Source organism: Physeter macrocephalus, chromosome 4, assembly GCF_002837175.3.
Source record: "Physeter macrocephalus isolate SW-GA chromosome 4, ASM283717v5, whole genome shotgun sequence".
Taxonomy (NCBI): domain Eukaryota; kingdom Metazoa; phylum Chordata; class Mammalia; order Artiodactyla; family Physeteridae; genus Physeter; species Physeter macrocephalus.
This window is the reverse complement of record NC_041217.1, coordinates 47563497-47590461: the sequence shown is the minus strand read 5'-3', so window position 1 is coordinate 47590461 and position 26965 is coordinate 47563497. Positions and strand designations below refer to the sequence as shown.

General features: G+C 44.2%; 1 protein-coding gene across 1 annotated transcript in view; it reads right to left on the bottom strand.

Moving 5' to 3' along the window:
* BRINP2 (BMP/retinoic acid inducible neural specific 2) overlaps positions 1 to 19874 on the bottom strand; it is a 59912-nt gene extending 40038 nt beyond the window's left edge. Inside the window, exon 1 of the mRNA XM_024133719.2 lies at positions 19603 to 19874. Coding sequence (XP_023989487.1) covers positions 19603 to 19874 — 272 coding nt within the window. The remainder of the gene's footprint in view (positions 1 to 19602) is intronic.
* Positions 19875 to 26965: the final 7091 nt, after the last annotated feature.

Below are 26965 nucleotides of genomic sequence, written 5' to 3'. Positions count from 1 at the left end.
CCCCGGTCCGGGAGGATCCCACACGCCACGGAGCGGCTGGGCCCGTGAGCCATGGCCGCTGAGCCTGCGCGTCCGGAGCCTGTGCTCCGCAGCGGGAGAGGCCACAACAGTGAGAGGCCCGCATACCACAAAAAAAAAAACAAAGGAACAACAAAAAAAAACTATACCTCAGTGAGGCTGAAACCTAGTAGTAATGAGCACTGCAGCTTCCAGTATGGGTAGTTGCACTGAGACCTTGTGCTTACAGCCAGATTATTTTTACCAACTTTCCAATAGACATGTCTTTCCCTCTCTGGGTGGGAAGCACATTTAGGCCCATTTCCGACCACCAATATGGTTGCCATTTGGAAAAATCACATTTCCTGTATCCTGAGTATGCAGCTTGACCCGCCGCGCTCTGCTGTGGCACCCCTGCAGGTTTGCACCATCCTGTTCCAGTGTCGCCGTGCCCCTGAGTGCTCAGAGCCCATTTGTTCCCCTTGAGTTAGAATCCAGCCTGGTTTACCAGGGAAGGATTCAATTCTGTCTCCAGCAGAGAAAACCAGTCATCACCTGCTCACTCAGGCAGCCATTCTAGAAGAGGTTCTGGTACTACCTGAGAGGCTGGGGAGAAGTCTTAAGGCCACCACTGAGCCCAGGATGCCCAGCTCCAGGCCCCACTTTAAACACAATGGCAGAAGGAATGGACTGTTGTGGTCGGGAATGTCGCCCTTCTCTAGTCTTCTGATGTATTTCCAACAACCTGTCTTCTGGGAGGTACCCTCCCTCCAACCTTTCATGCTGAAAGGGACTGAGCTACCATCCTCTAAAAGATTGTTTGGATATGAACCATACTTGTAAGAAAAAAAAAATATGACTGATTTTCCTTGAAAAATGAAGGGAGACACAGGACAGGTCATTAAATAAAATATTTAAGAACTGTGGAGCCAAAAAGATGGATTGGCCTTAGGCCAAGGACAAAAATAGGTTTCTTGTCATTTTTACTGTGACTTGACTTTGTCTATGTAAACTGTCAACCAATGACCATTGGCAAATTTCTCCCATACCAACCAGTACTAGATAAACACAAATGTCTTTGTTCTCAGAGCCCACCTTTCTCCTGGAGAGTTGTTTTTTCCCAACTAGCTTCACTCGCCAATTTGACGCAGGAGTCTCAATAAACACTGAGATTTGGACTGCTGATTTCCCTAAAGAGTTCTAGGAAAGGCGCCTTCTCTTTCTTCATCTTTCTAACAATATACCTTGCATCCAGGGCTAGTGCTCTCTTCATAGAACTCCATTCACCAAGCTAAGACAGTACCATGTTTTCTTTTTCATAGGGCTCATATTTGCCTTAGAAAATTCACGTGAAGAAGAATAGCCAAAGCCAACATAGACATTGAGGGATGCCAGTTGTTTACCTCAGTGACACAGCTAAGATGGTTTCATGTTCTTGAGCTGGAAATTTTAGAGCTGAGGGATATATCATGCTTTGGCTCCTGTACAGAAGGCAGTATTTCTAGATACAGCACATCATCAGGAGATTTCCATCTCAACCAGAGATTACTATAATGTACTTGCCTATTAGAGTCTTTACTGCTATAATGAATAAGACATGATTAATCTGAGCTGTAAAAAGAAATTATAATAAAACCATAATCTCTTATATTGGTGTAAAGCTTTCCTTTAGTTTTTTTTGTGTGTGTGTGGTATGCGGGCCTCCCTCTGTTGTGGCCTCTCCCGTTGCGGAGCACAGGCTCCGGACGCGCAGGCCCAGCGGCCATGGCTCACGGGCCCAGCCGCTCCGCGGCATGTGGGATCCTCCCGGACCGGGGCGCGAACCCGGTTCCCCTGCATCGGCAGGCGGACGCGCAACCACTGCGCCACCAGGGAAGCCCTCCTTTAGTTTTTGAAAAAATAATTGCACACAATTTTTACACAAGCTCAACAATTTTATCAATGCAAGGACCTCAAGAAAGAGGAAGTGGAGTAATTACTACTCAACTATGAACCTTCTAGAAGTTAACAAATGAAGAGACGGAGAAACTGAGAAAAGGGACCAAGTCTCAGTTGATCAGTGGTAGAGTTTGATGAGAACCCACACCACGCCACAAATGATTTTCTGTCTTTGTCTATGACCTGTGCTCAAGTTCAAAGACCACTGTACACCTTTGTCATACTTCCCTGGAAATTCTTTTGCCTCGTTTACCACTGTGGCTGGGAGAAATCCCCAGGCAGAAAGGCTTTGATCCAGGAGCATTTGGGTAAATGATATCTATCTCAGCCCCTGCAACTCCAGGAGGCACAAGAGGAGAAAGAAGGCCAGCCCTCCCCCCATGCCCCAGTGCCCCGGTCCACCCACTGGAAGAATTCAAGAAGCCTGGCATGGAGGTAATTTAGCAGCCTGCTGTGTTCTCAAACAACGGCCCATAAACAATGATTGGCCAATTTCATTCTAATCTTCCCAATTTTGCTCTAATTAAAATCAAGCTGTAGCTTTCAAACAGTTTAATTAAGGCTGATTGGGAGAAATGGGGAGGGGAGACTCAAGCTTAAAGGAGGAGGAAGAGATCACTCTTTGGCGAATCTCATACTGCCCGACAGGCTCAGGGGCTTGGAGAGGGCGTTGAGAGTGGTGTGTCTGTAGAATCAACAGGATGTACAGCAGACACATTGAAATGAAGGGCCAGTGAATCTATGAGGCTAGAAGGAACTGAAAAGGGAGCTGAGACCTGTGTTTTCTGAGGCACAGAAACCCCAGTTCTGCCCTGACCTCCCAACAGCTCATCTTTTTAACTGCGGAGAAAATCGCTTTGTTCACTACTCTTCACCTCCCGTTGTGCTTGTCTTTGCCTAGCAAGCTGACAGCCCATGCCAGGCTTCTCCCCAGCAAACATCCATGGGCTTCCCATTATCTATTCAACCCCAAGAGAATTCCCCCTGACTGGCAGTTCCTCCCATTATTCTACAAGTTTATTCCTCTTGCAATGAGATAGGCCTTCTGGTATTTGGGTGTATTTACTTTTTATATGGGCTACTCTTCTTTAGATTAACTATTTTTAGTTCCTTCAATATAGTTCCCAGATCTCTAGGCCCTTATGCTTTAACTTTCTCTGCTTGCAATCTAGTTTGTCAATGTATTTCTTTTTGAAGATGACAACCAAAATTAAACACAATCCAGTAGGTGTGTTCTGAGCCACCAAGAGGAAACAATATCTGAACACATCAGTATCATCATAATTATCATCATAGTGTCAATTTACTCAGTCCTTATATTGCCAGTCATGGGACTGGATGCTTTACATATTTTTCAGTCATCACCACAATCTTGCAAATGTCAGTGGGGTAGAATCCTCATTCTTGCCTGTATTAGAATGCCCTTTGACATGTAACTTTGCAGTATCACTCACTCAATGGAATGGAGCTTATTTCCCTCCCCCACTGATATTGGGCTTAGCTATGTGACATTGCTTTGGACAAAGGAACATGGACAGAAGTGACAGGTGCCAATTCTGGGCCCCAAAGTGCATGTCTCCACTCTCTCTCTTGCATCTCTGCCCTCACCATGAGAACTGCTCCCTCCATGAAGCTGTAAGATGCTGCCCTTTCAGCCTGAGACCCATAATAAGCATCACTGGAGTAAAGACCTAATGGCCCCTGGGCAGACCCACAACCTGAAGCATAGCTAACTCAACCAACCTACAGATGCTGAGTGAGAAAAATGATTACTGTTTTAAACTACTGAGTTTTGGGGATACTTTTATATCTATAATTGTGGCAATAATTAACTGATACACTGATATACTCCACAAGCTTAAGTCTCATTTTATGGCTGAGCAAGCTCAGACTGAGATAATTTAAGTATCTTAGTCAAGGACACATAACCAACCAAAAGTGAAGATAGTCTGTGATCTTTCTACTATACCTATTTCCTTTATTAATACACATGAATATTGCATTCCTTTTTTGAGAGAAAAATATTCTTGGCTGACAGTAATCTCATGGTGAACCAGACGCCCCCACACGCATCTTTCCAACCCCAGATATTTTTTTTCCACAGCTAATCCAGGACTCCTATACCCTATATTTGTGAAGTCGACATTTTGAACTTAAATTTAAGGCTTTGCATTTCCCCTTTTTCTAGCATTTCCTCACTCGTGGCAGAGACTGGAAAATTGTTATCTAAGCAATTTCATTTTCCTCCTGGGCTCACAGAAGGATAGTTTTTCCCAGCTTCCTCTGCATTTAAGTGTAGCCACATGGCTGAGTTTTGGCCAGTTTAACGTGAACCCAGGCCTAGCCCATAAGACTTCCCATAAAATCTTTCATGCTCTCTTTCCGTGTTTACCAGGACCCAGAGGGGAACTCTGAGGACCTAGGTGGTGACAGAGTGACTGGATAGAAGGGGTCTTGTTTCTGAATGATTTCATGAGGCAATCTCCTTTTAACCCTACCACAAATTGCACTGGACATGAGCAAAAAAATAAACTTGTATTAAGTCACTGAGATTTGGGAACTGTTTGTTCCAGCAGTTAGCCTACTCTAATTCCATCTTGATCATGTCAATCTCATATTGCAGCCTGGCAAATAATCTTCACTCCTGACATTATTGCCTATCTGGATAAAGGTCCCTTTCAATTATCTGATTTTATTACCTATGTGGTCAAACATCCATGCTCCCATATCTCCCCAGTTCAGTAACATTCCCATATGGGGTTTCTCTTCCTTGCTTTGTGAGTCTAGATGGAAATGGTGTTGGTCTTGAGGCCTTGACTTTAACGTTATGGGATTATGGTGTATGAGTTGTGTTCTACAGGGAAAGCACCTGTCACAGTTAGGGATTTATCTGGGACTATCTATAACTATAAAATCAATGACTAGATTAACTCCGGCTACAGTTAGGGAGAACAATATGTAGATTTTAAGTGATAAATTTGATTAATGCATGAAGATTGCAGTAGAAAGAGTATGATAAAGTAAGGCTTCCCCTTCTTTGTTCCATCTTTCTCAATTAATCTCTCTTCATTTTCTCTTCCTGCCTCAAGATTTTCCACTCTATTGTTTTCCATATTTATTCTCAGGAGACCTCTCATAAGAATAAGCACCTATCTTGAAATAAACCAAATTTATTTTTTAGTTATCACCAAATAAGCCTATAAAGAAATTCCTATTATTCTACCTATTTGACTGATGAGAAATAACTTGTACAAGATCACACAGCTGGAAGTAGCAGAACTTCCATTAAACCCACAGAAGGGACTTCCCTGGTGGTGAAGTGGTTAAGAATCCACCTGCCAATGCGGGGGACATGGGTTCAATTCCTGGTCCAGGAAGATCCCACATGCCGCAGAGCAACTAAGCCCATGCGCCACAACTACTGAGCCTGTGCTCTAGAGCCCGCGAGCCACAACTACTGAGCCCATCCACCACAACTACTGAAGCCCGTGTGCCTAGAGTCCGTGCTCCGCAACAAGAGAAGCCACTGCAATGAGAAGCCTGCGCACCACAACGAAGAGTAGCCCCCTCTCGCCGCAACTAGAGAAAGCCCGCGCGCAGCAACGATGACCCAACGCGGCCAAAAATAAATAAATAAATTTATTTTAAAAAATAAATAGATAAGCCAACAGAGTATGATTGCAGAGGCTGGAACCTCACCCACTTGCTTTCTGCTTCAGCTAATTCAGTCCCAGAACACCCTACTCTTAAAGAGTGACTTCATTCTTTTATTATACCTTTACATGTGGCAGACACTTTTGCCTGGAAGAGCTCAGAGCCAAGTGAAGAGCAAATAGAGATAGGCAAATAAATAATTAATTAAATGCACAAAATAAGTTCTAAAGCAGAAATATGAACAGACTGATGGGGAGCCAGAAGTAGGAATAACTAAGTTGCTTGCGGGAGCCAAAGAAGAAGCTATAGAGAGGTGATATTTAAACGGGTTTGAAAGGTGAGTCGGAGCTCAGATGGTAGAGAAAATGGAAAGAGCTTTGCAGGAAAACGGAATGGGACATGGAAAGACAAGTGCGATCTAAGGAACGCTCTGTGTCTAGGAAAATCTGGAGATGTTCACTGAGACTGGAACATAAGATAAGCAGGAAGAAATGATGGGGCATAATCAGTGGCACAAGGTCAGTATTCACGGAATATCTGTTGAAATAGTAAATGGATGGATTTAGAAGAGACTCTCATGCTAAGAAAACACGTTTGGATTTTATCCTTTGGGCACAGAGGGACCAACAGAGGATTTTAGGCAGGTTGAATTGGAGAAGAGAGAAAAGGCCAAGTGGTAAACGATGAAGCCAAGACAAGAGAGAAGAGGCTGGCTTTGAAAGGCAGTTCTGAGATGGAAGCCACATAAGTCAAATGGAAGATGGGGAAAAAAAGCACGAGTTACAGTGGTGGCCGGTCATGGTAGGAAGCACAGGAAAGAATATAGGAGACATAATAAGTGTAGTAGAAAACAGGATGAGTGCAGTTCTGGCTATGATTTTACCACAAACTAAGTCTAGGTGAACAAAATCAAATCAAGTGGGAGGTGCAATTCTTTGAGAAGCTGAGAAAAAAGTTAGGATGTTTTTTCTACATTTCACTTGAATGAAAAACCTATATTCTCTCACGATAAACCCAGAACATATTTCCCACTTTTCTTGTAAAATTGATTCTTCAGTTCCCAAGCAGAGTCACCACATATTCTGAGGTGAGCCCGTGACCTTGAACTACCATCACTAATTTTCAAGAAGTGCACAGAATGCAAGAAGATAAAGAAACCTGTGGAGAGGAGAATGCCTGGTCTGAGAAACTCCAGGATGGTGAACTGATACTGATCTGTGACAAAATTCTTGAGGATTTTGAAAGGTAAGCAAGCAAGCTCTCCAGGAACCAGAATTGGTTCCGGAAGAAAATCTTATGTCAACATCAATTTCTTATTTATTATCCCTTTCTTTGTTTACCAGGACCCGGGAGAACTCTGAGGCTCTGGGTGACGACAGAGTGACTGGATAGGAGTCTTGGTTCTGAATGATTTCATGAAGATCAAAGATGGAAAAGAGAGACTTGGGAAAAAAGAAATAACGACAGTTTGAGAGAGAGACTGTGAGAGGGGAAAGAGAGAGAAAAGAACATCTGGAGGGAAGTCACAGTGTGCTACTGTGTCTAAGAATAACTGTCTTCAAATATCTGGAGACCTTTTTGCAAAGAAGAGGAATTTACACTTATTCTAGAGAAATAGGAGAAAGCAGAGTCAGGACCAATAAGTGGAATTATGGAAGGAAATACTGAGATTCAATTTCATAAAGATCTGTAGAGTGTTTTGGGCTGCTGAATGGAAGTAGGCTTCAGAGAACACGCAGAACTGGACCTGCCCAAGCCAACGCACCTTCTTGTGCATTTGTAGAGTGGTTGTCTGCCATGGGTAGGAAATAAATGATTTTAAAGTTTCCTTCTGGAACCCTTCTATGCTGTTGGTGGGAATGTAAATTGGTGCAGCCACTATGGAAAACAGTATGGAGGTTCCTTAAAAAACTAAAAACAGAACTGCCATATGATCCAGCAATCCTACTCCTGGGCATCTATCCAGAGAAAACTCTAATTCAAAAAGATACATGCACCCCAATATTCATAGCAGCGCTATTTACAATAGCCAAGACATGGAAGCAACGTAAGTGTCCATCGACTGATGAATGGATAAAAAAGATAAAGGAGGGGAGGATTTGTGTGTGTCTGTGTGTGTGTGTGTGTGTGTGTGTGTGTGTATACAATGGAATATTACTCAGCCATAAAAAAGAATGAAATAATGCCATTTGCAGCAACATAGATGGACCTAGAGATTATCATACTAAGTGAAGTAAGTCAGACAGAAAGACAAATATCATATGATATCACTTCTATGTAGAATCTAAAAAAATGATACAAATGAACTTATATACAAAACAGAAACAGACTCACAGAAATAGAAAACATATGTTTACCAAAGGGGAAAGGTGGGAGGCAGGTATAAATTAGGAGTTTGGGATTAACATATACACACTACTATAAATAAAATACATAAACAACAAGGAGCTCTATATAGCCCAGGGAACAATATTAAATATCTTGTAATAAGCCATATGGAAAAGAATCTGAAAAAGAATATATACATATTGAACTATAATATAATGAACTATACTTCAATAAAAAATAAAAATAGGGGTCTCCCTGGTGGCGCAGTGGTTGGGAGTCCGCCTGCCAATGCAGGGGACATGGGTTCAAGCCCTGGTCCGGGAAGATCCCACATGCTGCGGAACAACTAAGCCCGTGCGCCACAACTACTGAGCCTGCCCTTTAGAGCCCGTGAGCCACAACTACTGAAGCCCATGTGCCTAGAGTCCGTGCTCCACAACAAAAGAAGCCACCACAATGAGAAGCCCACGCTCCACAACGAAGAGTAGCCCCTGCTCGCTGCAACTAGAGAGAAGCCCGCATGCAGCAACAAAGACCCAACGCAGCCAAAAATAAATAAATAAAATAAATTTATAAAAAAATAAAGTTTCCTTCTAATTCACAGATCCGAGCACCTTGGTTCTGTTCTGCCATCCCATGTCCCCAGGCTTCCCTGCATCCTCAGACACTATTTTTGCAGCTCTGGCCTCTTATTCCAGGCCAACCACTAAATCTGGTGTTCTCTGATTTAGTCTCCTGGCCTACAGGAACCAGAATGGACATTGCCCTACTTAGTGGTAACAGAAGGTACAAGAATGTATTATCAGCCTCTAGAGCCACATTTCTTCTATCAAGTCCCACTTGAGCATGAATTTCCAGATGGCCGAGGCTAGCATTCAAGGACTTGCATAGCCTCCCTTCCTCTCCACGTGGTCTTTATCAGACTCACGCTTTAGAACATAAACGGAACACAGCTAAGCAAAGCCTGGCTCACTACGCTGAAGTTTACCTCTGTTACTAGTAAACCAACTATGTGACCCCTGTCGAGGGATCATTAGGTGTTTACATGCCTCTGTGGATCCAGGAGAACTCGCTCCCCAAAGAGTCTTCCTTCCATCACTAGTGTGTCCCCAGGTGAGGCACAGACTCTCCCGGCACACAAGGAAAACGAGAATTCTCCCAGGCACCAAGGCTAGTAATGAAGGGCTTGGGGCAGCACTCGGTCTGGCTACCTCATTTTTCTCCCCCCAGGGCCTCCTGCCTGGCCAGTGAGACTTCTTGTTCATTCTGACTCATTCTGACGTCCAGAGCTTGCTTGTTCTTTTCAGGGAGAGGGAGAAAGAGGCACATTTCTGGGCTCAGGGGAGAGCCTGGTGTGGTGGCAGAACCAGGGAGCATTAAACAGGTGCAGAGGGGAAAACACAGCAGACAGAGGGAGCTGTACCAGATCCTTGCATCCTCTCTAAGCCATGGCCCGAGTACAGCAGCCCTAATCTGCCCACCCTATACCTACAAATCCTAAAGCTGACTTGGGAGTCCCAGCCTCTAGGTCTCTTTCACTGCTTCATCTGATTCCATGATGTGCTGTGGATGCAAAGGATAAGTAGGAGTGACCCAGAGCACGTACCAAACTTGTCGTTATGTGAAACCCCAAATTTGCAAAGTAGCCCAATAAGCAGAGGTTATTTGCATCACCAAAGGTTTCTTCTTGTTGTATTAAAATATTTCTTGTAATATAAGATATTTCCAAGTGGATATCTGTGTTTTATAAATCAGTAGCTACCTGGTCCTCAAGTCAGGGGCTAGAGATTGACTTAGCACTGAATTTTTATAAGCCATTGCCAGGCAAAAAATAAGATACTGAATTTTGGAAATGGCATCAAGTGTCCCTCCAGCAGAGGATTTGATTTACAGAAATTTGATTTACACTGAACCCTTATAGAAATACCCTGGCAGTGCAAAGCCAACACACACAAAATTCTCTGCGGGTGACCTGCTTCAGGAAGGTTCATCTGTAGTTCTTCCCACAAAGGGTTCCCCAGAGCCCAAGTGCAGATGGAGAACTCTGGTGGAAACAGAGAACTACAGGGTCTTTGAGTGGGGTGAGACACCTTCTAGCCCCGAGACCCATCTTCTCCATCCCAAAGGTCTGCTAGAATGCCAGAAGGAAGAGTAGGAGGGGCAGAGAGCACAGGTGGTTGCAAGTAGAGGCACCATTTCTCTTGGAGCATTAAGAATCCCAGGCTCAGATTATGTATTTGATTCAATAATAATCATTCAATGGTCAGATCCGCTATTGTATGGGTTGAGTGCTGGCTCTTCCTCTTACCAGTTGTGCAACACCCTCTAAAATTTAGTGTCTTCATCTGTACAACATGTATACAAACAGCATCTCCCTTGTATATTTCTCATAAGAATAATTTTAGCATATATGTATATTATTATGTACTTAGTAAGATGTTGGGTATATTGTGAATACTCCATATGTATAGTCACTATTATTTATTATTGTTATTAATATGTCACAACATAGCTTTGCTTTGCTTCTAAGTTATGCATTTGCCTTCCCAAAACAGTCTGTTTTCTTTGCCCCCTTACTCCTTTCATCCCATAAAGAAACTGGGGAAATTGGTGAGAGCCTGCTGCCCTGTGGTCCACACTTCAATACTGTGTAGTCAATGCCTTGAGATCCCCGCTCACAAAAAGCTTTTGTCTCTTGGACATCCACGCCCTCCAGTCAACAGGCCCTCTGAAGATTTCCTCCTGCTCAGTTCGTGGAGCTCCATTTGAGGCCACCTGCCCAGCCCATCCACAGTATCCAGTGATGCCTTTTTCAGTTGCTTCACATAGGATTAGGCAAATCAGTCCGAAAGACCAGAAGGTTCCAGTTGTCTTTCATTTGAGTCACGGATAGATTGTGGGGATAGAAATCTTTGTCTCAGACTCAGGTCCATATCTTCATCTCCAGCCCAGCTCTATGGTCATAAACCTGTTCCACTTGCTTTGAGCAGCTTTGCGAGCACACTCACCTGTTTCTAATCCTGGAGGAGAAGACGGATGATTGACATGGGAACCAAACTCACACAGAGCGCTTTGGTCTGCTGCACAGACCTCAGCCCACTTCCAACCACTTGCTCCCGGGGGTCGGTCTTCCTTGAGGGCAGAGCTCCCTGAGGCCTGGGCCGTGTCTCATTCACAGCTGTGTCCCCATCACTTGGGGAATGGCCAGCACACAGAGATAATAAACATATGCTGACTGAATAAATGTCCCACCACATGCCACTCACTGTTCTCAGCAATGTGGACTGAAATAATTTTCTTGTGGGAGATGTGGAAAGCCCTGAGGTGGGATAAATGTGGCAGAAGCTGAATAGAGAAAAAAATTGAGAATCCCTGACCCAGAAGAAGCTGTTCTCTTGAGGAGAAAAAAAATGAAAAGACCACGCGGCTAGCCAGTGTCCCTTTCTGCTTGCATCTGTGTCGTGACGGTTTCTAGATGAAGCCTGCCTCACTCCTTTCTACATATACATGTCTCTAAGTAGCAATTCATTCATGAATAAAATTAATTATTTCTCAAAGCAAAAATTAATCCTCTTTTTCTCTGCCTGACTGACTCAAGATCTCTCTAATAAATCTCATCTGAAGACAAAACTGAACTAGCTTTCTCCCCTTGGCCTTCCTGGATTTTCCCTGCTTTTCTTGCATGTTTTTATTTTTACATTTTCTCTTCACAGACCGTCTTTGCAATCCTATTTCAAGCCAGGTGGATGACATGGAAATAGTCCTAGAACACACAGGAAAATTTGGGGCAAGAGTCATTTTGTCCTGGGGGAACGTGGGCCTGACATGCTGAGAATTCATTCTGATATGGCATACATGGACCAAATCTATCCATCAGTCACTGAGAATGTGCTAAATGTCTTCTTTTCCCAGAGCCTGAGATGCTACATTCCAATGTGTTTTTTCCGTTTATGTGTGCTGTCACTCAAACTGGACAGCTGAACTCCTGGAAATCAGTAGAACCCTGTTTTCTCTATCTTTTGTAGCCTTCCACAGTGCCCAGAATAAAGCTTTGCACAAAGTAGATGCTCCATAGATACCTGCGAGAGGACCAGGAAAGCACACACATGGTGTGGGAAGCGTACTCTAAATTCAATTTTCTAAGCCTAAGTGATGCTGGATTTTCAGTTGAACTAGGGGCTTTGTAAGACCTCAAAGCACTGCTTACCATTTTCTCACCAGGTGCGTATTCACACTCCATGTTTCCAAGGTAGAAATGCAAGGAATTGCCTTTGGTCCTACCTTCTCCAGATATGCAATTACTTTTACTTCATTTTACTCACTGCCAGTACAGGAAAATGACATGCCCTCCAGATGAGAGGCTTTTAAAATTGCACCTTGGAAGAAATCGGTGTCTAGGAGACCCTTTTGGCATTTTGGAGTGACAAGATATGGCAGAAACAACACAGTAGGGCAGAGCAGGTGGAGGCGGGACATTCACATGCTTCTTGGCATTTACACTGGAGGCATGGGACTGGCTGCTCAGTTTCTAAAGCACACCTGGCACTCCCACAACTGTGGTTATACTGCTACTGTGTCCACAGCGCCGTTCCCCAAGCTCTCCACTTGGAGATCGCCCACTCAGCCATCAGTCGGGCTGATGCATCCCCTTTTGTTCTGGCCTTCCTTGACCTTTCTGTGCAGAGTGACCTAGCACTTTCTCCAAATGTACTTGTCTGCGAGTTCCACCAGATCAAGAACTGTGTCCTCCCCATTCATGGTTTATTAGCAGAATCTTGTAGAAGCATGAGCGCAGAGTCGGCCTTCAATACAATGGATTGAATGAGTATTGCTCTTCTTACGCTCTTGAATCGTCATTGCATGTTTATGTGCTCTTTCTCCTTCCTCGAAGTGAGCAGCGCACTTCCTCATTCGCATAGGTCAGCTGCACTGGTGCGGATGTTTCCATGTTAAGATGCAGACAGGATGCTGCACAAGGATGAGGATCTGCAAGCCCCAATTCAAGGGCCCATACGCCCTTTGGGGGCTCATCATCCAGACACTTCTGGAATAAAATTCCTTGGGTGAAGGCCTGCTGCTGGGTCTACAGCCTAGATTAGATGGTTTATGTCAGATATTCGGCTATACGTTTAGCCAGCACTGAACTCTTGAGGAAAGCAAACTCTAGACGTTTCGTTCTGTCCCTCTCCCACCTCCTTACCTCTGGGGACTGAGAAATAGTACCTGTGACCAGACTACAGGCTCATCACTCCTCATTGCCTCTGATTTCGCTCTGATTTGTTTTGCTCTAGTTTGCGTACTGTCCCTTTCTCGCCTTCTATTCCAACAAACTCCCTTGTCAAAATATAAACCCAGTGAGAAGGGCAGAGAGCACCCAGTTTGCTCGGGTGATGGTCGTTTCTCTGGCCGAGCTCACCTTCTCCCCTGCCTGTCCCATCCACCTGAGAACCACGGCTTCCCTTGTGGTGCCCTGCAGCTGTGTGATAACACAACCTTTCTGCACCTCCGTAGCTGTAAGGAACACCTAGGAAATCAATGGGATTTACCCAGACAGACTGAGGTTGCCTTTGGTTGCCGTTTTTCTATGTGGATTGTGATCTCTTAATTGGAGACGGTGCCTCTCCCAGGGTTCACTGTTTATTCAAATCAGTATTTGTTAGTCCCTGAGACATGGTCCAGATGATAAATCAGCTCTGGAGTTCCTTCTGTGATTGCTTCCACAGCTGCTCTCTGCTTCCTCACCTCTCCATCTCCCAGGAGGCACCCATAGGCTGGTTCTAGGCCCTCCAGCCTTTTCTGCTTTTAAACTTTTCTCCCAGCTGCTGGATCTTATGAGTTCATGTGCCTTGGCACTAATAATTCCTAAATTTAACCTCCCATGACTACTGTTCTATTTCATTTGTAACATCTCCTGTAAATATTCTCACGACCTCAAGTGCATCATGGAGGATGCTGCCTTACCATTAAGCCTTCTGTCCTTCTCCACCCTGGTTATTCCTGCTCCCCTTCCACCTCCCAAGCACTTAGTATAATCAAGCTTTAATGTCATACTGTTCATGTGGGGCTCCTGTTAAAATGCAGATTCTGATTTTGTAGGTCAGGGTGAGACTTGAGGTTCTGTCATTTTTTACAAGCTCTCAGGTAATGCCAATGCTGCTGGTCCACAGACCACACTTGGAGCAGTATGGATAAATTATTCGGTTTGGCCCGTTTCTCACTTCTTTCACATGTAAGCTATGGCCAAACCTTATTTTTCATCCTGATGAATTATAAGCAGATTATCTTTTCTTAGGGTAATTGCTCTGGTGCCTGTAGAAAGGTTCTTTTGCCTTAACTGCCCTCATTCAGCACGTCATCTGATTCTACCCCAGCCTGCCCTATTGTATGTTTCCAGATGCACCTGCTAAAACACATTCCTGCTTCAACATTGCCTGCCTTTGGGTACCACTCCAACCTCTTGGTTTTAAGCTATGTTCTACTTTGGTTCTCAAAATTTGCAAACTTTGCCCAGAATATGACCAGAAAATCATGATCAGAATATGATCACATATAATATGAAGATAGCTACTTATTTTTTGGTTTGTTTTTTCCCTCCTAAAAGACTTCTAACATATCCCTAGACCCTTATTTTCTAAAAGAGAGGCAGATAATAGAAATGGAGGTATTAGTGGCTAAGATCAATAATTGGAATTATACCTGGCCTTGCTTTTCTCCCAACCACCATATTATACTCATTGTTCTATATGATCTCTAACTTTATCTCTTAATTTTAATTTATTCTTTCCGAGTTTTAAGTGTTTCATCATAGTGGCTTGGATTTTTTCCAATCCCACGATTATCTCTCTATTAAAGCTTTAATACAAAAAGAAATTTAAAAAAAAAAACAGACCGCTCATTACTTTGATTTGTAGCAAAGAGAGAATGGAACATTACTGCTAGAGTGTTTTGAGAAACCATATTTACATTTGCATCAGCTCAATTTAGGTGCCTGATTAGGTTGCGTGTTATGATGAAGATGCACTTACCAGCCAAAGGGAAGTGGCGTGGTCTAGAGTAATGAGCAGGAGACTTCAAGTCAGGAGCTCTGAGTGCTATTTCTGGCTGTGACTGGCTACCTCTCTGACCTTGAACAAGTCCATCTCACCGCCTTGAACCCTAAAAACCCCCATCTGCCTCACAGGGCTGCTGTGAGAGGTTGATCACTTAAGGGTTTATTGTACTGGGGGCTATAGAGTGGAGCAAAGGCAGGCAGTTGGGGGTCACAAATGGAATCTGAGACAGGATCTCTGCTCTTCCAGCTCTTACCACTAGCCTATTAAGAGACAGTGCCTGAGAAGTGGACTGACTGCTCACATCTTGGTCTGACAGGGCTTGAGAATATGTTGAGAGGTCGGCTAATGGAATTTAAAAGCTTGCCAAAGATTGGGTGAGATGGCCAAGGCCATCCTGTTATTTAGGAAGTTTTAACAAGAATGTATATTGTCTCTCTTCTCGTAATGGTGCCATCCTGAGATTGTTCAAGTTACTCCTGGGACCAGGAAGCTGGCAGTGCCCAGTGCCCAGCTTCTGTAGGACATCTTAAGGAAGGTCTGCTCAGTTGGCAACCCCTGACTTTATAGGAGAAAGATCATTCCCTGTGGTGACTCTAAAACATGCTGGAAATGATCCAGCTCTTTCTGGTAGTCCATAAGACCAGTAAGAGTGTACCCCAGAAAACATGCATTCATTCTCCAGTTGAGTTCCTCTCCCAGCAGAGAGAGAGATTGAGGAATTAAGGTTAATATGCTTTAAAAAAGAAAGCGCAAGAGAACAATTTTTTTTCTCCTTCTAATGTAAGTTGCCAAATGCTAAGCCATTATCAGATGTTATCATGAAGATAGTACCCATGGCTGTCATCTTGTTATAATTTTTGCATTGGTTAATATTTGTTGAGGATACTCTAATAATAGGTAATATTTATTAAGCACCGTTCTAAGTGTTTTACATCAATTAACTCATTTAATTTTCACATCAATCCATTAGGTGGGCACTATTATTGTCCTAATTTTACAAATAAGGAAATTGGGGAAGAAATTTAATAATTAACCCAACATTATACAGCTAGTAAGCTGCAGCCCCAGGATTAGAGTCCAGGTCATCTGGCTCCAGAACCTTCACTCTGGAACATCTATGCCTACGAGAATACAAACTTATGGAGACAGCAACAATCTCTGGGGACCCATGGTTAGAGAGGCCAGAGCTATTCTAGATCAACCAGTCATCTACTCCAACAGACAGCACACTCTGATTTCCAAATAAGAATAGGTGGGGGTGCTTCCCTGGTGGCGCAGTGGCTGAGAGTCCGCCTGCGCAGTGGTTGAGAGTCTGCCTGCCGATGCAGGGGACATGGGTTTGTGCCCCGGTCCGGGAAGATGCCACATGCTACAGAGCGGCTGGGCCCGTGAGCCATGGCCGCTGAGCCTGTGCTCCACAATGGGAGAGGCCACAAGAGTGAGAGGCCCACGTACCACACACCAAAAAAAAAAAAAAAAAGAAAAGAATAGGTGGGGTTCAGAGCTTAATGTTAGAACCTGGTTGTGTAACTGCTATAATATGTCCACACACAGATAGAAGAAGGATCTCTGTTCTGCTGTGTAAGAGAGCTTCATGTAATTCTGCACCGAATATTCTAGTCCCATTGGAAAGTCTTATTCTTCCCCCACCACAGCTCACCTCCCTTCTTACATGGAAAGCACATATGGATACCATATGATCTCCATGTACCAAAAGCTTTCTTAAAGAATTGAATAAAAGACTAATGCTGTTCGAGACCCAATATTTCACCACAGAGCATTTCTGATATTCTCTGTAAGCTCTTTCTCCCTCTGGTCTTCTGGAAAAAATGCCCTTCTAGTCATTAGGGATGACTAGACCAGTCTTCTGTGCCCTGCTCTAGTCACAGTAAGCAAGGTCTTGAATTTGCTAGAAGGAATTACCACTAGAGACAAAAGGGAAAGGGATAAGAGTGAGTTCCCTTGGGGATAATATAGAGCCCTACAACAAGTATCCATGGATCCACCATGTTGCTTAATAATTAAAGGCAGGACTCCCAGAATGCTCCTGGAGCAGCCGTGTGTGACCATTCTCCCCTTGCCCCGCCATGGGGTCGCAAATCGCAATGCTGCATTCCTGTCAGAATGACTGGTTACTGTTTCCCCAAGTACAGGTTCATGTGCAATAACTGACCCCAGAGAAACAGAATGGCACAGTGTAAGAGCCTGTCACATTAAATGATCAAAAAACCATTACGGACTGATAGAACGGCTGATGGTGCAGAAGTGATTCCAGACATTCCCCGTGGCCGGCTCTGAGCTGCTGCTCAGGCATTCAGTGGTCGCCAGCCTTGGGGCTGGGGCCTGATGACAAGAAAAATCTGTGGAGGGTGAAGGAGACTGGTGCTTTATTCCTTCTAGTTCGTATAGCCCTTTGAAGTGAATGGTGGTATCAGGATTCCCAGCCTGACATTTCAGTTCCAACATACTTTAAAAAAATTTTTGGTGATAACAGTGCTTTTGGTTTTTTTTTTTTTTTTTTTTTTTTTTTTCGTACGCGGGCCTCTCACTGTTGTGGCCTCTCCCGACAGGCCCAGCGGCCATGGTTCATGCGCCCAGCCGCTCCGCAGTATGTGGGATCTTCCCGGACCGGGGCACGAACCCGTGTCCCTGCATCGGCAGGCGGACTCTCAACCACTGCACCACCAGGGAAGCCCGATAACAGTGCTTTTGAAAGATTTGGGATAAACAGAAAAGTTTGAGGTGAATTAAATCTTGTTTTCCTGAACTAGAGGGATTCACTGCTTAAACACATTCTAGGGTGGATTTTCTCTTTTCCCTTTTTTTCTTCTTTTTTTTTTTTTTGGAGGGATGGAAAAAGAAATTCTTTGACAAAGAGAAGCATCGCCCTGAATTTACCTTATAGAAAATTCGTGGGGGACACAGGTCTAATTTCTTATATATTTACTCAGAGTCAAGTTAACATCTTTTACCGGAGCAGGTGTTAGCTCAGCCACTCCCAGCCCGAGCTGGCTGCTCTCTGCCTCAGTGGCCCTGTGTGAATTTACACTACAGTCTTTGGAGGATGGCAAGGACCAGAGCCGCTGAACCAGAGAGTATGAACTGCAATCCCTCCTAATACCAGATTGGAAGAGAAATGGCTTTTGTTTCCATGGACCTCTGCACCCATGAAGCACCAGCCCCTCAAATACCTCATCTTTCCCTTTGCCTGCATCTGCATGTGGGAATCGTGTACCAGGAAAATGTCCCCTGTAAATGGCTGCACTTACCATTTGGGACTCTCCCAGTGCTCAATACCTTAAAACCTTATTTCTGAGACTCCGTACTAACCTAAACAGACTGCGTGGTGTTGCAGAAGTAAAGAAAAAAAAAAGCCTCTTAGCAACAGAAAAATATAGTTTCTTTAAGTATAATTTAAGATCCCAGATTTTGGAGTCTGACTACTACTTGGGAGCTAATCCTAGCTTCACCATTTATTAGCTGTGTGCCCCTCGGCAAGTTCCTTAACTTCTCTGGACCTCAATTTCCTCATCTGTAAAAAGGGGAGAATAATTGTTCTTCCAAAAGAGGGCTATTAGAAGGATTAAATGAGTTCATGTACATAAGGCATGTAAAGTGCTAGATCCAGCAAGAGGGCCAAAACCTTTAGTGTGTTCACATGACTAGGAATGCACATGCCCAAGGTTACCAATAGCAACCTCTAGGTGGCAAAAGAATAGGTGATTTTCTGGCTCTGTTTCTCTTTGTGCTTTTTTCATACTTTCCCTTTCTCTCTCTCTCTCTCTCATTAGAAATCAATCTGTAATTGGAAAATAAATATCTTTAATAAAAGAAAAAAATTCTAGCCAAGTTCCCAGGTTTGTCTGAAGACTATGGTCAAGGTGAAGAGGAAAAGGGGGTGACACTAAGGCAGAGACTGAGCAGAGGGTTGAAGGGGAAAGTTGAATTCAGGAATGCACTCAAGGGAGCCCTGAGGGTCTCTGGGTCACCTGAGGTGAGGATTTTGACGAGCCTTGTGCTTTTGAAGTGCTGGTCCAACAGCTAGGAATTTGTACCTGGTTCATCCCTTGTCAGATGGGTCAGACAGGTCACATGTTTGACTTTCAGCTCTGATGCTCCTGAGGACAGGCCGAGGGGCAGGGACGATGCACGAGGCCAACTGAGGCTGTGGTGTTGACAAGGGTGAGGGCAGGCCCATCCCTGCCCCTGCGGGACTCCCCCACCTCTAAGGCAGGAACTGGAGCTGCCCTTCCTTCATTTGCATATCGAGGTAATTACAACTCATCAAAGTATCTCACCCATTATTTAAAACCCGGCCCCAGCATTCGACTCTGACCTCCTGCAGCAGCTCAGGCCGCATGCTGAATCCATGCCGCCTGATTTGTCCTCAATTTATAAGCAGCACAACCTATAAATAGAAACCCTTTTGCCAAGTTCCCCAGGAGGCATCAGCAGGTTTTCCAGCTTGTATGTGTTTTCTTCTCTCTTTTTTTAAAAACCAACATGGCAAGCTTGTTCTCCCTGCCTGCTGGTCCTCCGGCTCTCTCCTAGTGCAGTCTGCGGCCTGCCAGCTGGCTTGGCGCTTGGCGCCCTGCACACACCCAGGCTGGCTTCAGTGGGACACCCCACTCACCTGTAGATCCTGTATCTGGTGGTAAAACCCTGGCGGTAGCGCTCCACGAAGTCGGTGTACTCCTGCGCGCGGTGAAACGGGCCCCGATCTGTGAGCAGCCAGTCCAGGGGCGGCTGGCCGGCCGCGGAGGCATGATGCTCGGGGACCGCAGCGGCCGCCGTGGCCGAGACAGCCAGCACCCAACCGGGGAGGGCCAGTGCCAGCAGAGCTGCCCATGGGGCCGCCGCCACCGGCCGAAGCCCTCTAAATCGAGTGCCGCACTGCCACCTCATGCTTCTCCCAGGCGGTTGGTGTCTTCATTCTCTCGCCACACTCTCCCGCTCTGTGCCGCTCCACCAGGGCTCCTGGAACTGGAAAAGTACAACACGGAGATGTCAGTTGCACACCCTGGTCTGACTGCACGGGCCTGTGAGCATCAGATCTCCTTGGGCAGGGCCCATTCTAGAAATCCTTTATCTTAGTAACACATCTTCCTTCTAGGCATTGAGCTACGTGTTGATGTATATTTCATTTAATCCTTAAAACAATCCTACAGGAAACACCACTGTCATTTTGCCGATGAGAAGATGAGGTTTAGAGATATGAGGAAAGTTGCTTAATTTCACGCAGATTTCAAGTGAAGAAACCAGAATTTTGACCTCAGGGGGTCCAACTGTAACCTTTATACTGTGTTGCTTCCTTGTTTCCTGTGTAGACTCAACACCACCCGCATGTCTTCCTCTCTCAAAAATGTTCACTATGTTTCAATAATAGCCTCATAGATTGTGTGCAGCCTCTAGAGGCTTGATGTAAAGCAAAGAGAAGCCCCCTTTTGCTGATGGTGAATTGTGAGCAGAATAGTGAAGTCCCATCACTGTTATGAAGCTGGGTGAACTTGGGCAAATTACTTCCCTTCTCTGAGTTTAGTTATCCCTTATGGAAAATAAAGATGCTTACTATGGAGAACAGTGTGGTTCCTAATACTACTAAAAATAGAGCTACCATATGATCCAGCAATCCCATTCCTGGGCATATATCCAGAGACAACCATAATTTTAAAAGATACATGCATCCCAATGTTCATAGCAGCCCTCTTTACAATTGCCAAGACATGGAAGCAACCTAAGTATACACTGACAGATGAATGGATAAGGAAGATGTGGTATACACATACACACACACACACACACACACACACACACACACACACACACACACACACTGGAATATTACTCAGCCATAAAAAAGAATGAAATAATGCCATTAGCAGCAACATGGATGGACCTAGAGATTATCATACAAAGTGAAGTAAGCCAGACAGAGAAAGACAGATATGATATGATAGTGCTTATATGTGGAAGCTAAAAAATAAATACAAATGAATTTATTTACAAAACAAATAGACCTGCAGACATAGACAACAAACTTATGGTTGTGAAAAGGGAGTAGGGGAGGTATAAATTAGTAGTTTGGGATTAACATATACACACTACTCTATGTAAAACAGATAATCAACAAGGACCTACTGTATACCACAGGGAACTGTACTCAATATTTTGTAATAACCTACAAGGAAAAAGAATCTGAAAAAGTATATATATATATACACTTTATAAATAAAAATACTTTAATATATAAATAACTGAATCACTGTGCTGTACACCTGAAAGTAACACAACATTGTAAATCAACTATACTTCAATTTTAAAAAAACAAATGTAGGATTATCCTATATTTAAAAAAAAAAAGAGAAAAGAAAGAGGCTTGACTAGATAATAGTCAAGCTTTGGACTTCCTGCTTTGAACATCGATCTGTTCCTTTACAAAAGGCCAGGCAGGGGCTTCCCTGGTGGCACAGTGGTTGAGAGTCCGCCTGCCAATGCATGGGACATGGGTTCGTGCCCCGGTCCGGGAGGATCCCACGTGCCGCGGAGCGGCTGGGCCCGTGAGCCATGGCCGCTGAGCCTGCGCGTCTGGAGCCTGTGCTCCGCAATGGGAGAGGCCACAACAGTGAGAGGCCCGCGTACCACAAAAAAAAAAAAAAAAAAAGGCCATGCAGGGATAGAGTTACAGTGGGAAATCACCATCATCAGAGAACAGATCCTCGAACGCAAGGATGGCCATTGTGCTCTTTCTCCTCACTGTGTAGTATGGAAGCTCTCTGAGGGCAGGGCTGTGTATCCCCCTACCCTAGTTCCTGAGAGCACACAGTGGGCCTTCAGAGATGCTTCTTGAAGAAATGAATGAGTGCATTCTTGCCCTGCCCTCTCTGAGTTGAAGGGACAGTGCCAGGAAGGGAGTAAGACTTTGGCCTTCAAGACTCCTGGCTGACTCAGTACTGCGGGGGTTCTTGCAATCGAATTCATTTCTTCAATCTTCAATGTCTAGCAAATGCTGTCAGAGTCTCACCCATCTCCCCTCACTAGTACCACCTCCGTCTGTGCTAGAATGATTTCCAATCCCCAACACGTGTAATCTGTGGCTTTGAGGCCTTTCTCTGGCTGCCAAAGTCCAGAGATGAGCCTCCTGTGATGAAGCAAGGGGTGTCAATTCACTGGCACTTCCAGACTTCTGTTAAGGCCAGGTAAAGTGGGCTTCAGCATCTGACTCACTCCCATTCCCCAGGACCCCGGGTCACTCAGGAATGGCTCCAGTTCAACAAAACCACCAGACTTCCCTTGGACCAATGCAAACCCTGAAGAGGCTGCCCAGAGGCTGGGGCCAATTCTTAATCCTGGTTACTCCCAGCCTAAAAGCTGGCCTGAGTCTGACAGATCTGAGCCTCAGCATTTGTACAAGATGCTTTCAAAAGTGTTGCAGTGCCTGATGGTAAGGATAAAGGGACAGAAGCATGGGTGCATGGACCTTCAGAGTCACTCCTTTATTCTGGTTAGTAGGTATTGACCATCTACTACGCACTGGGTAATTCTTAGAAGATTCTCCAGAAAGTTTCTACTATAAGCATTATTATTGCAAGTTTACATTTCCCTGAGACTCAGAGGTGCTGGGCTAGGAAGATGCACAGGTAGAATATGAACCTAGATCTGGTTCCACGTCCAGACTTTTCCAAAGAATGCTTTGCTCTCTAAGGCGCTAGAGCGGGCAGCAAGATAGACCCATACTTAATGAACTGGTGGACAGGGGGGCTGAAGGACAAATAGTGAGGCAACATCTGCCCTACCAGATCTTAAAACATATTATAAAATTCCAGTAAGTAAGTAGGTGATACTGGCACACAAAGTGGGTGGGCAGATCAATGAAACAGAATAGCTAGCTCAGAAATAGACCTTATTATACATAAGAACTTAGTATGTGTGTGTGTTTATATATATATATATATATATATATATATATATGCATCACAGATTAAATGGGTGGGGGTAGACTATTTTATACATAATATTGGGAAATTAGTTCCAGATGGATTAAGAAGTTAAATATAAAAAATAAAACCACAGGAAGAAGACACATTTCCAAGTGCTTTTATAATAAGCAGGCATTACTTTGAAACCAGGGGGGAAAAATAGTGCTATAAACTAAAAGGAGGACTCAGCCTTGCACATGGAGGGGTAGGCATTTATTTTTATGGGATGTAATCTGATGAGGATGCCCAAAATATTTCTCATTTAATCACCCATGCATTCGTTGCTTGAGAAACAGAAACTGAGGACTCCTAAGTGCCAGACACTCCGCTAAGTACCAACAATATGAAAGCAAGTGCTCGTTACATTGTCTGAAACACTACCTACCATTAGTGATTAGTTCCTCTTATAAAAGATTGTTCTCTTTCTAAAGGCATATTGATGGAGGCACATTTTGGAGACTGGGGCTGCTTGACACAGCACACCAAGGCAGCAAACACAGTAAGGTGGACAAGCACTGACACAGGTAGGACACTGCAGAATGCAGGTTTCTAATATGGTCCCCAAGATTCTTGAGCCCTTCTGTGTGTCCCCTTTATAATCTCCTCCCCTTGAGTGCAGGCAGGCCCTGTGAATATGATGGGATACTCCTTCCACGATCAGGTTACTGATCAGTTGACTTCGAGTTAATCAAAAGGAAAAGTATCTTGGGTGGGCCTGGCCTAATCAGGTGAACCTCTAAAAGAAGGTGAAGTGTCAGAGAGGATCTAGCTGCCCTGGAAGAAAACAAACAGCCATGCTGTGTACAGTCTATGCGGGCCATGCAGTAAGGGATTGTGGGTGGCCTCTAGGAACTGAATACAATTCCCAGTCAACAGCCAGTAAGAAAATGGGAACCACAGTTGTACCACCCCAAGAAAACCAGTTCCTTTTTATGGCTGAGTAATAGTCCACTGTATATATGTACCACATCTTCTTTATCCATTCATCTGTTGTTGGACATTTAGGTTGTTTCCATGTCCTGGCTCTTGTAAATAGTGCTGCAATGAACATTGGGGTACATGTGTCCTTTTGAATTATGGTTTTCTCAGGGTATATGCTCAGTAGTGGGATTGCTGGGTCATATGGTGATTCTATTTTTAGTTTTTTAAGGAACCTCCATACCATTCTCCACAATGGCTGTATCAATTTACATTCCCACCAACAGTGCAAAATGGTTCCCTTTTCTCCATACCCTCTCCAGCATTTATCGTTTGTAGATTTTTTTGATGATGGCCATTCTGACCAGTGTGAGGTGATACATCACTATAGTTCTTTTTTTTAATTAATTAATTAATTTATTTATTTTTGGCTGAGTTGGGTCTTCGGTTCTGTGCGAGGGCTTTCTCTAGTTGTGGCAAGCGGGGGCCACTCTTCATCGTGGTGCACGGGCCTCTCACTATCGCGGCCTCTCTTGTTGTGGAACACAGGCTCCAGACGCGCAGGCTCAATAGTTGTGGCTCACGGGCCCAGTTGCTCCGCGGCATGTGGGATCCTCCCAGACCAGGGCTCGAACCCGTGTCCCCTGCATTAGCAGGCAGATTCTCAACCACTGCGCCACCAGGGAAGCCCCCATCGTTGTAGTTTTGATTTGTATTTCTCTAATAATTAGTGATGTTGAGCATCTTTTCACATGCCTCTTGGCCATTTCTATGTCTTCTTCAGTGAAATGTCTATGGAATATTACTCAGCCGTAAAAGGAACAAAACTGGGTCATTTGTAGAGATGTGGATGGACCTAGAGTCTGTCATACAGAGTGAAGTAAGCCAGAAAGAGAAAAACAAATATCGTATATTAACACATAAATGTGGAATCTAGAAAAATGGTACAGATGAACCTATTTCCAGGGCAGGAATAGAGATGCAGAAGTAGAGAATGGACATGTGGACATGGTGGGGAAGGGAAGGGTGGGACAAGTTGGGAGATTAGGATGGACATATATTCACTACCAAGCGTAAAGTAGCTAGTGGGAACAAGCTATAAAGCACAGGAAGCTCAGTGCTCTGTTACGACCTAGATAGGTGGGATGGGGGTGCGGTGGGGGGAGGTCCAAGAGGGAGGGGATACTTCACTGTACAGCAGAAACTAACACAACATTGTAAAGCAATTAAACTCCAATTAAAAAAAAAAAGAAAAAGAAAACCAATTCCGCCAACAGCCACATGAGCCCGGAAGAGAACTGAGTCCCAGATGAGAACTGCTTTTCCTGACTGACACCTTGATTTCAGTCTTGTGAGACCCTGAGCAGAGGACCCAGCTAACCTGTACCTGGACTCCTGACCCACAGAAACGATGACATAATGAATTCATACTGCTTTAAGTCACTAAGTTTGTGGTAATTCCTTACACAGCAATTGAAAAATAATAGACACATAAAGGACCTCGCTCCCATCCTGCACACCTTTGAGGGTTCTTGGTGATTTCTGGAGAAGACTAGCGATTATTCTCGGCATGAGAAAAAGCTAGCGTGGCAATTTCTTGAGCAGAGTGATGATGATCATCTCCCCTAAGTCTGATCACCTCTGCTGAGCCATACAACATCAACCTTGCCTAGGTTATGGACCCTTCAAGGTCAAAGTCCAGGTCTCTGTTTATATGAAAAACTTCAGCTCTCATGCAGAGTCAGTCTTCAAAAATACGAGATCAATCAATTCCACGCGTTTCATAGAGGCGTCACTGTGAGCCGGTGACAACGTGTGGCCTTGGCCCAGCCACTGAGCCTCTTGGTGGCCTGTGCTGTAACACAGGGGTGGCAGCCGCCCCCTCCCCTTCTAATCGCGGGTTTCTAAGGACAGGTGAGAGCGTGTGTGTGAAAAGCTGTGTGCTCTTTGAAAGAAGCGAGCTATATTAAGTCAACGTGTGCTTCTTGTCATTGTTTGTAATTATGCTTTTTCAGGGTTCACAGTGTGCTGGAACCTGCCTGGTTATAGAAGTATCAGCTTTAGAATCAAATGGTTTTGATTGCTGGGCCGGGTCTGCTGAGCACAGCAAGAATGCCTGAATTCAGTGCTGACGGCGCCTCTAAAAAACCTGGCCTCAGAATCATATGGTTTCCGTTTCATTGGTTTTTCTCAGGATCTGAAAACATTTTGACCAAAAAAAAAAAAAAAAAAAAAAAAAAAAAAAAAAAAATCTCTTTTTAAGAAAGAAAAGTTTTAAACAGCTTTCAAAATTTTCCTTAAAAAAATACCTAGAACATGTTCCTTCACCTTTAAAAAAAAAAGCACAAAATAATTGCTGCGTTAACAGTTGCATAAAAATTAGACTTTTCAAGGAGGATAGCTTTGGGGCATTTACTGTTTATGCTCCACAAACAATATTACTAGAAACTTTGTAACAGCAACCTGTCAAGCAAATCTTAACCATCTAGATTCTTGAGTCTTGTGCTGGTACTGTTAATATTCAGCGGGTTAAAACAATTCTCACCTTCCCCATGATGCTTCTATGTATCCATTTTGTCCTACAACTGGTTGTGAAAGTAAATCTCTATGTTACATGTAAGTGTATTAAAGTCATGGCTAAGCTAGCTCCTTGAGGAAAAAAATTAGAAATTTACTTGTGAAAGCCAAATAATTTCACTTACTTAGACCCTACTCAAGGCAGAGTTCTACACCTACACAAATTATAAATCAGCTTTGGCCCAAAGGTACAAGTAGAATAAGTCATGGCTTTTCCTTTGTGAGTACATTAGCTCGTATCTGTTTGTTAAGCCATGAATTCAATGGGTTCCAGTTTTGTCAACTGAGAAAATCAGGTGTAGATGAAGTCACATGAGAAGTGGGCAGCGTGGTCTTCAACAGGGGAAAGCTTATAAGAATCACATCTCCACCAAGACTGTCACCCAGCTGAAGACTTCTGGGGACTCTTTTGTGTCCTCCTGTTGGTCTCCATCTCCATGTACGATAGGTGTGTCAATAGAGCAGTTAGGATCTGGGGCATCAGCTGCTCAGGTACTAAATCTTGGCAAGGGAGATAGAAGTACA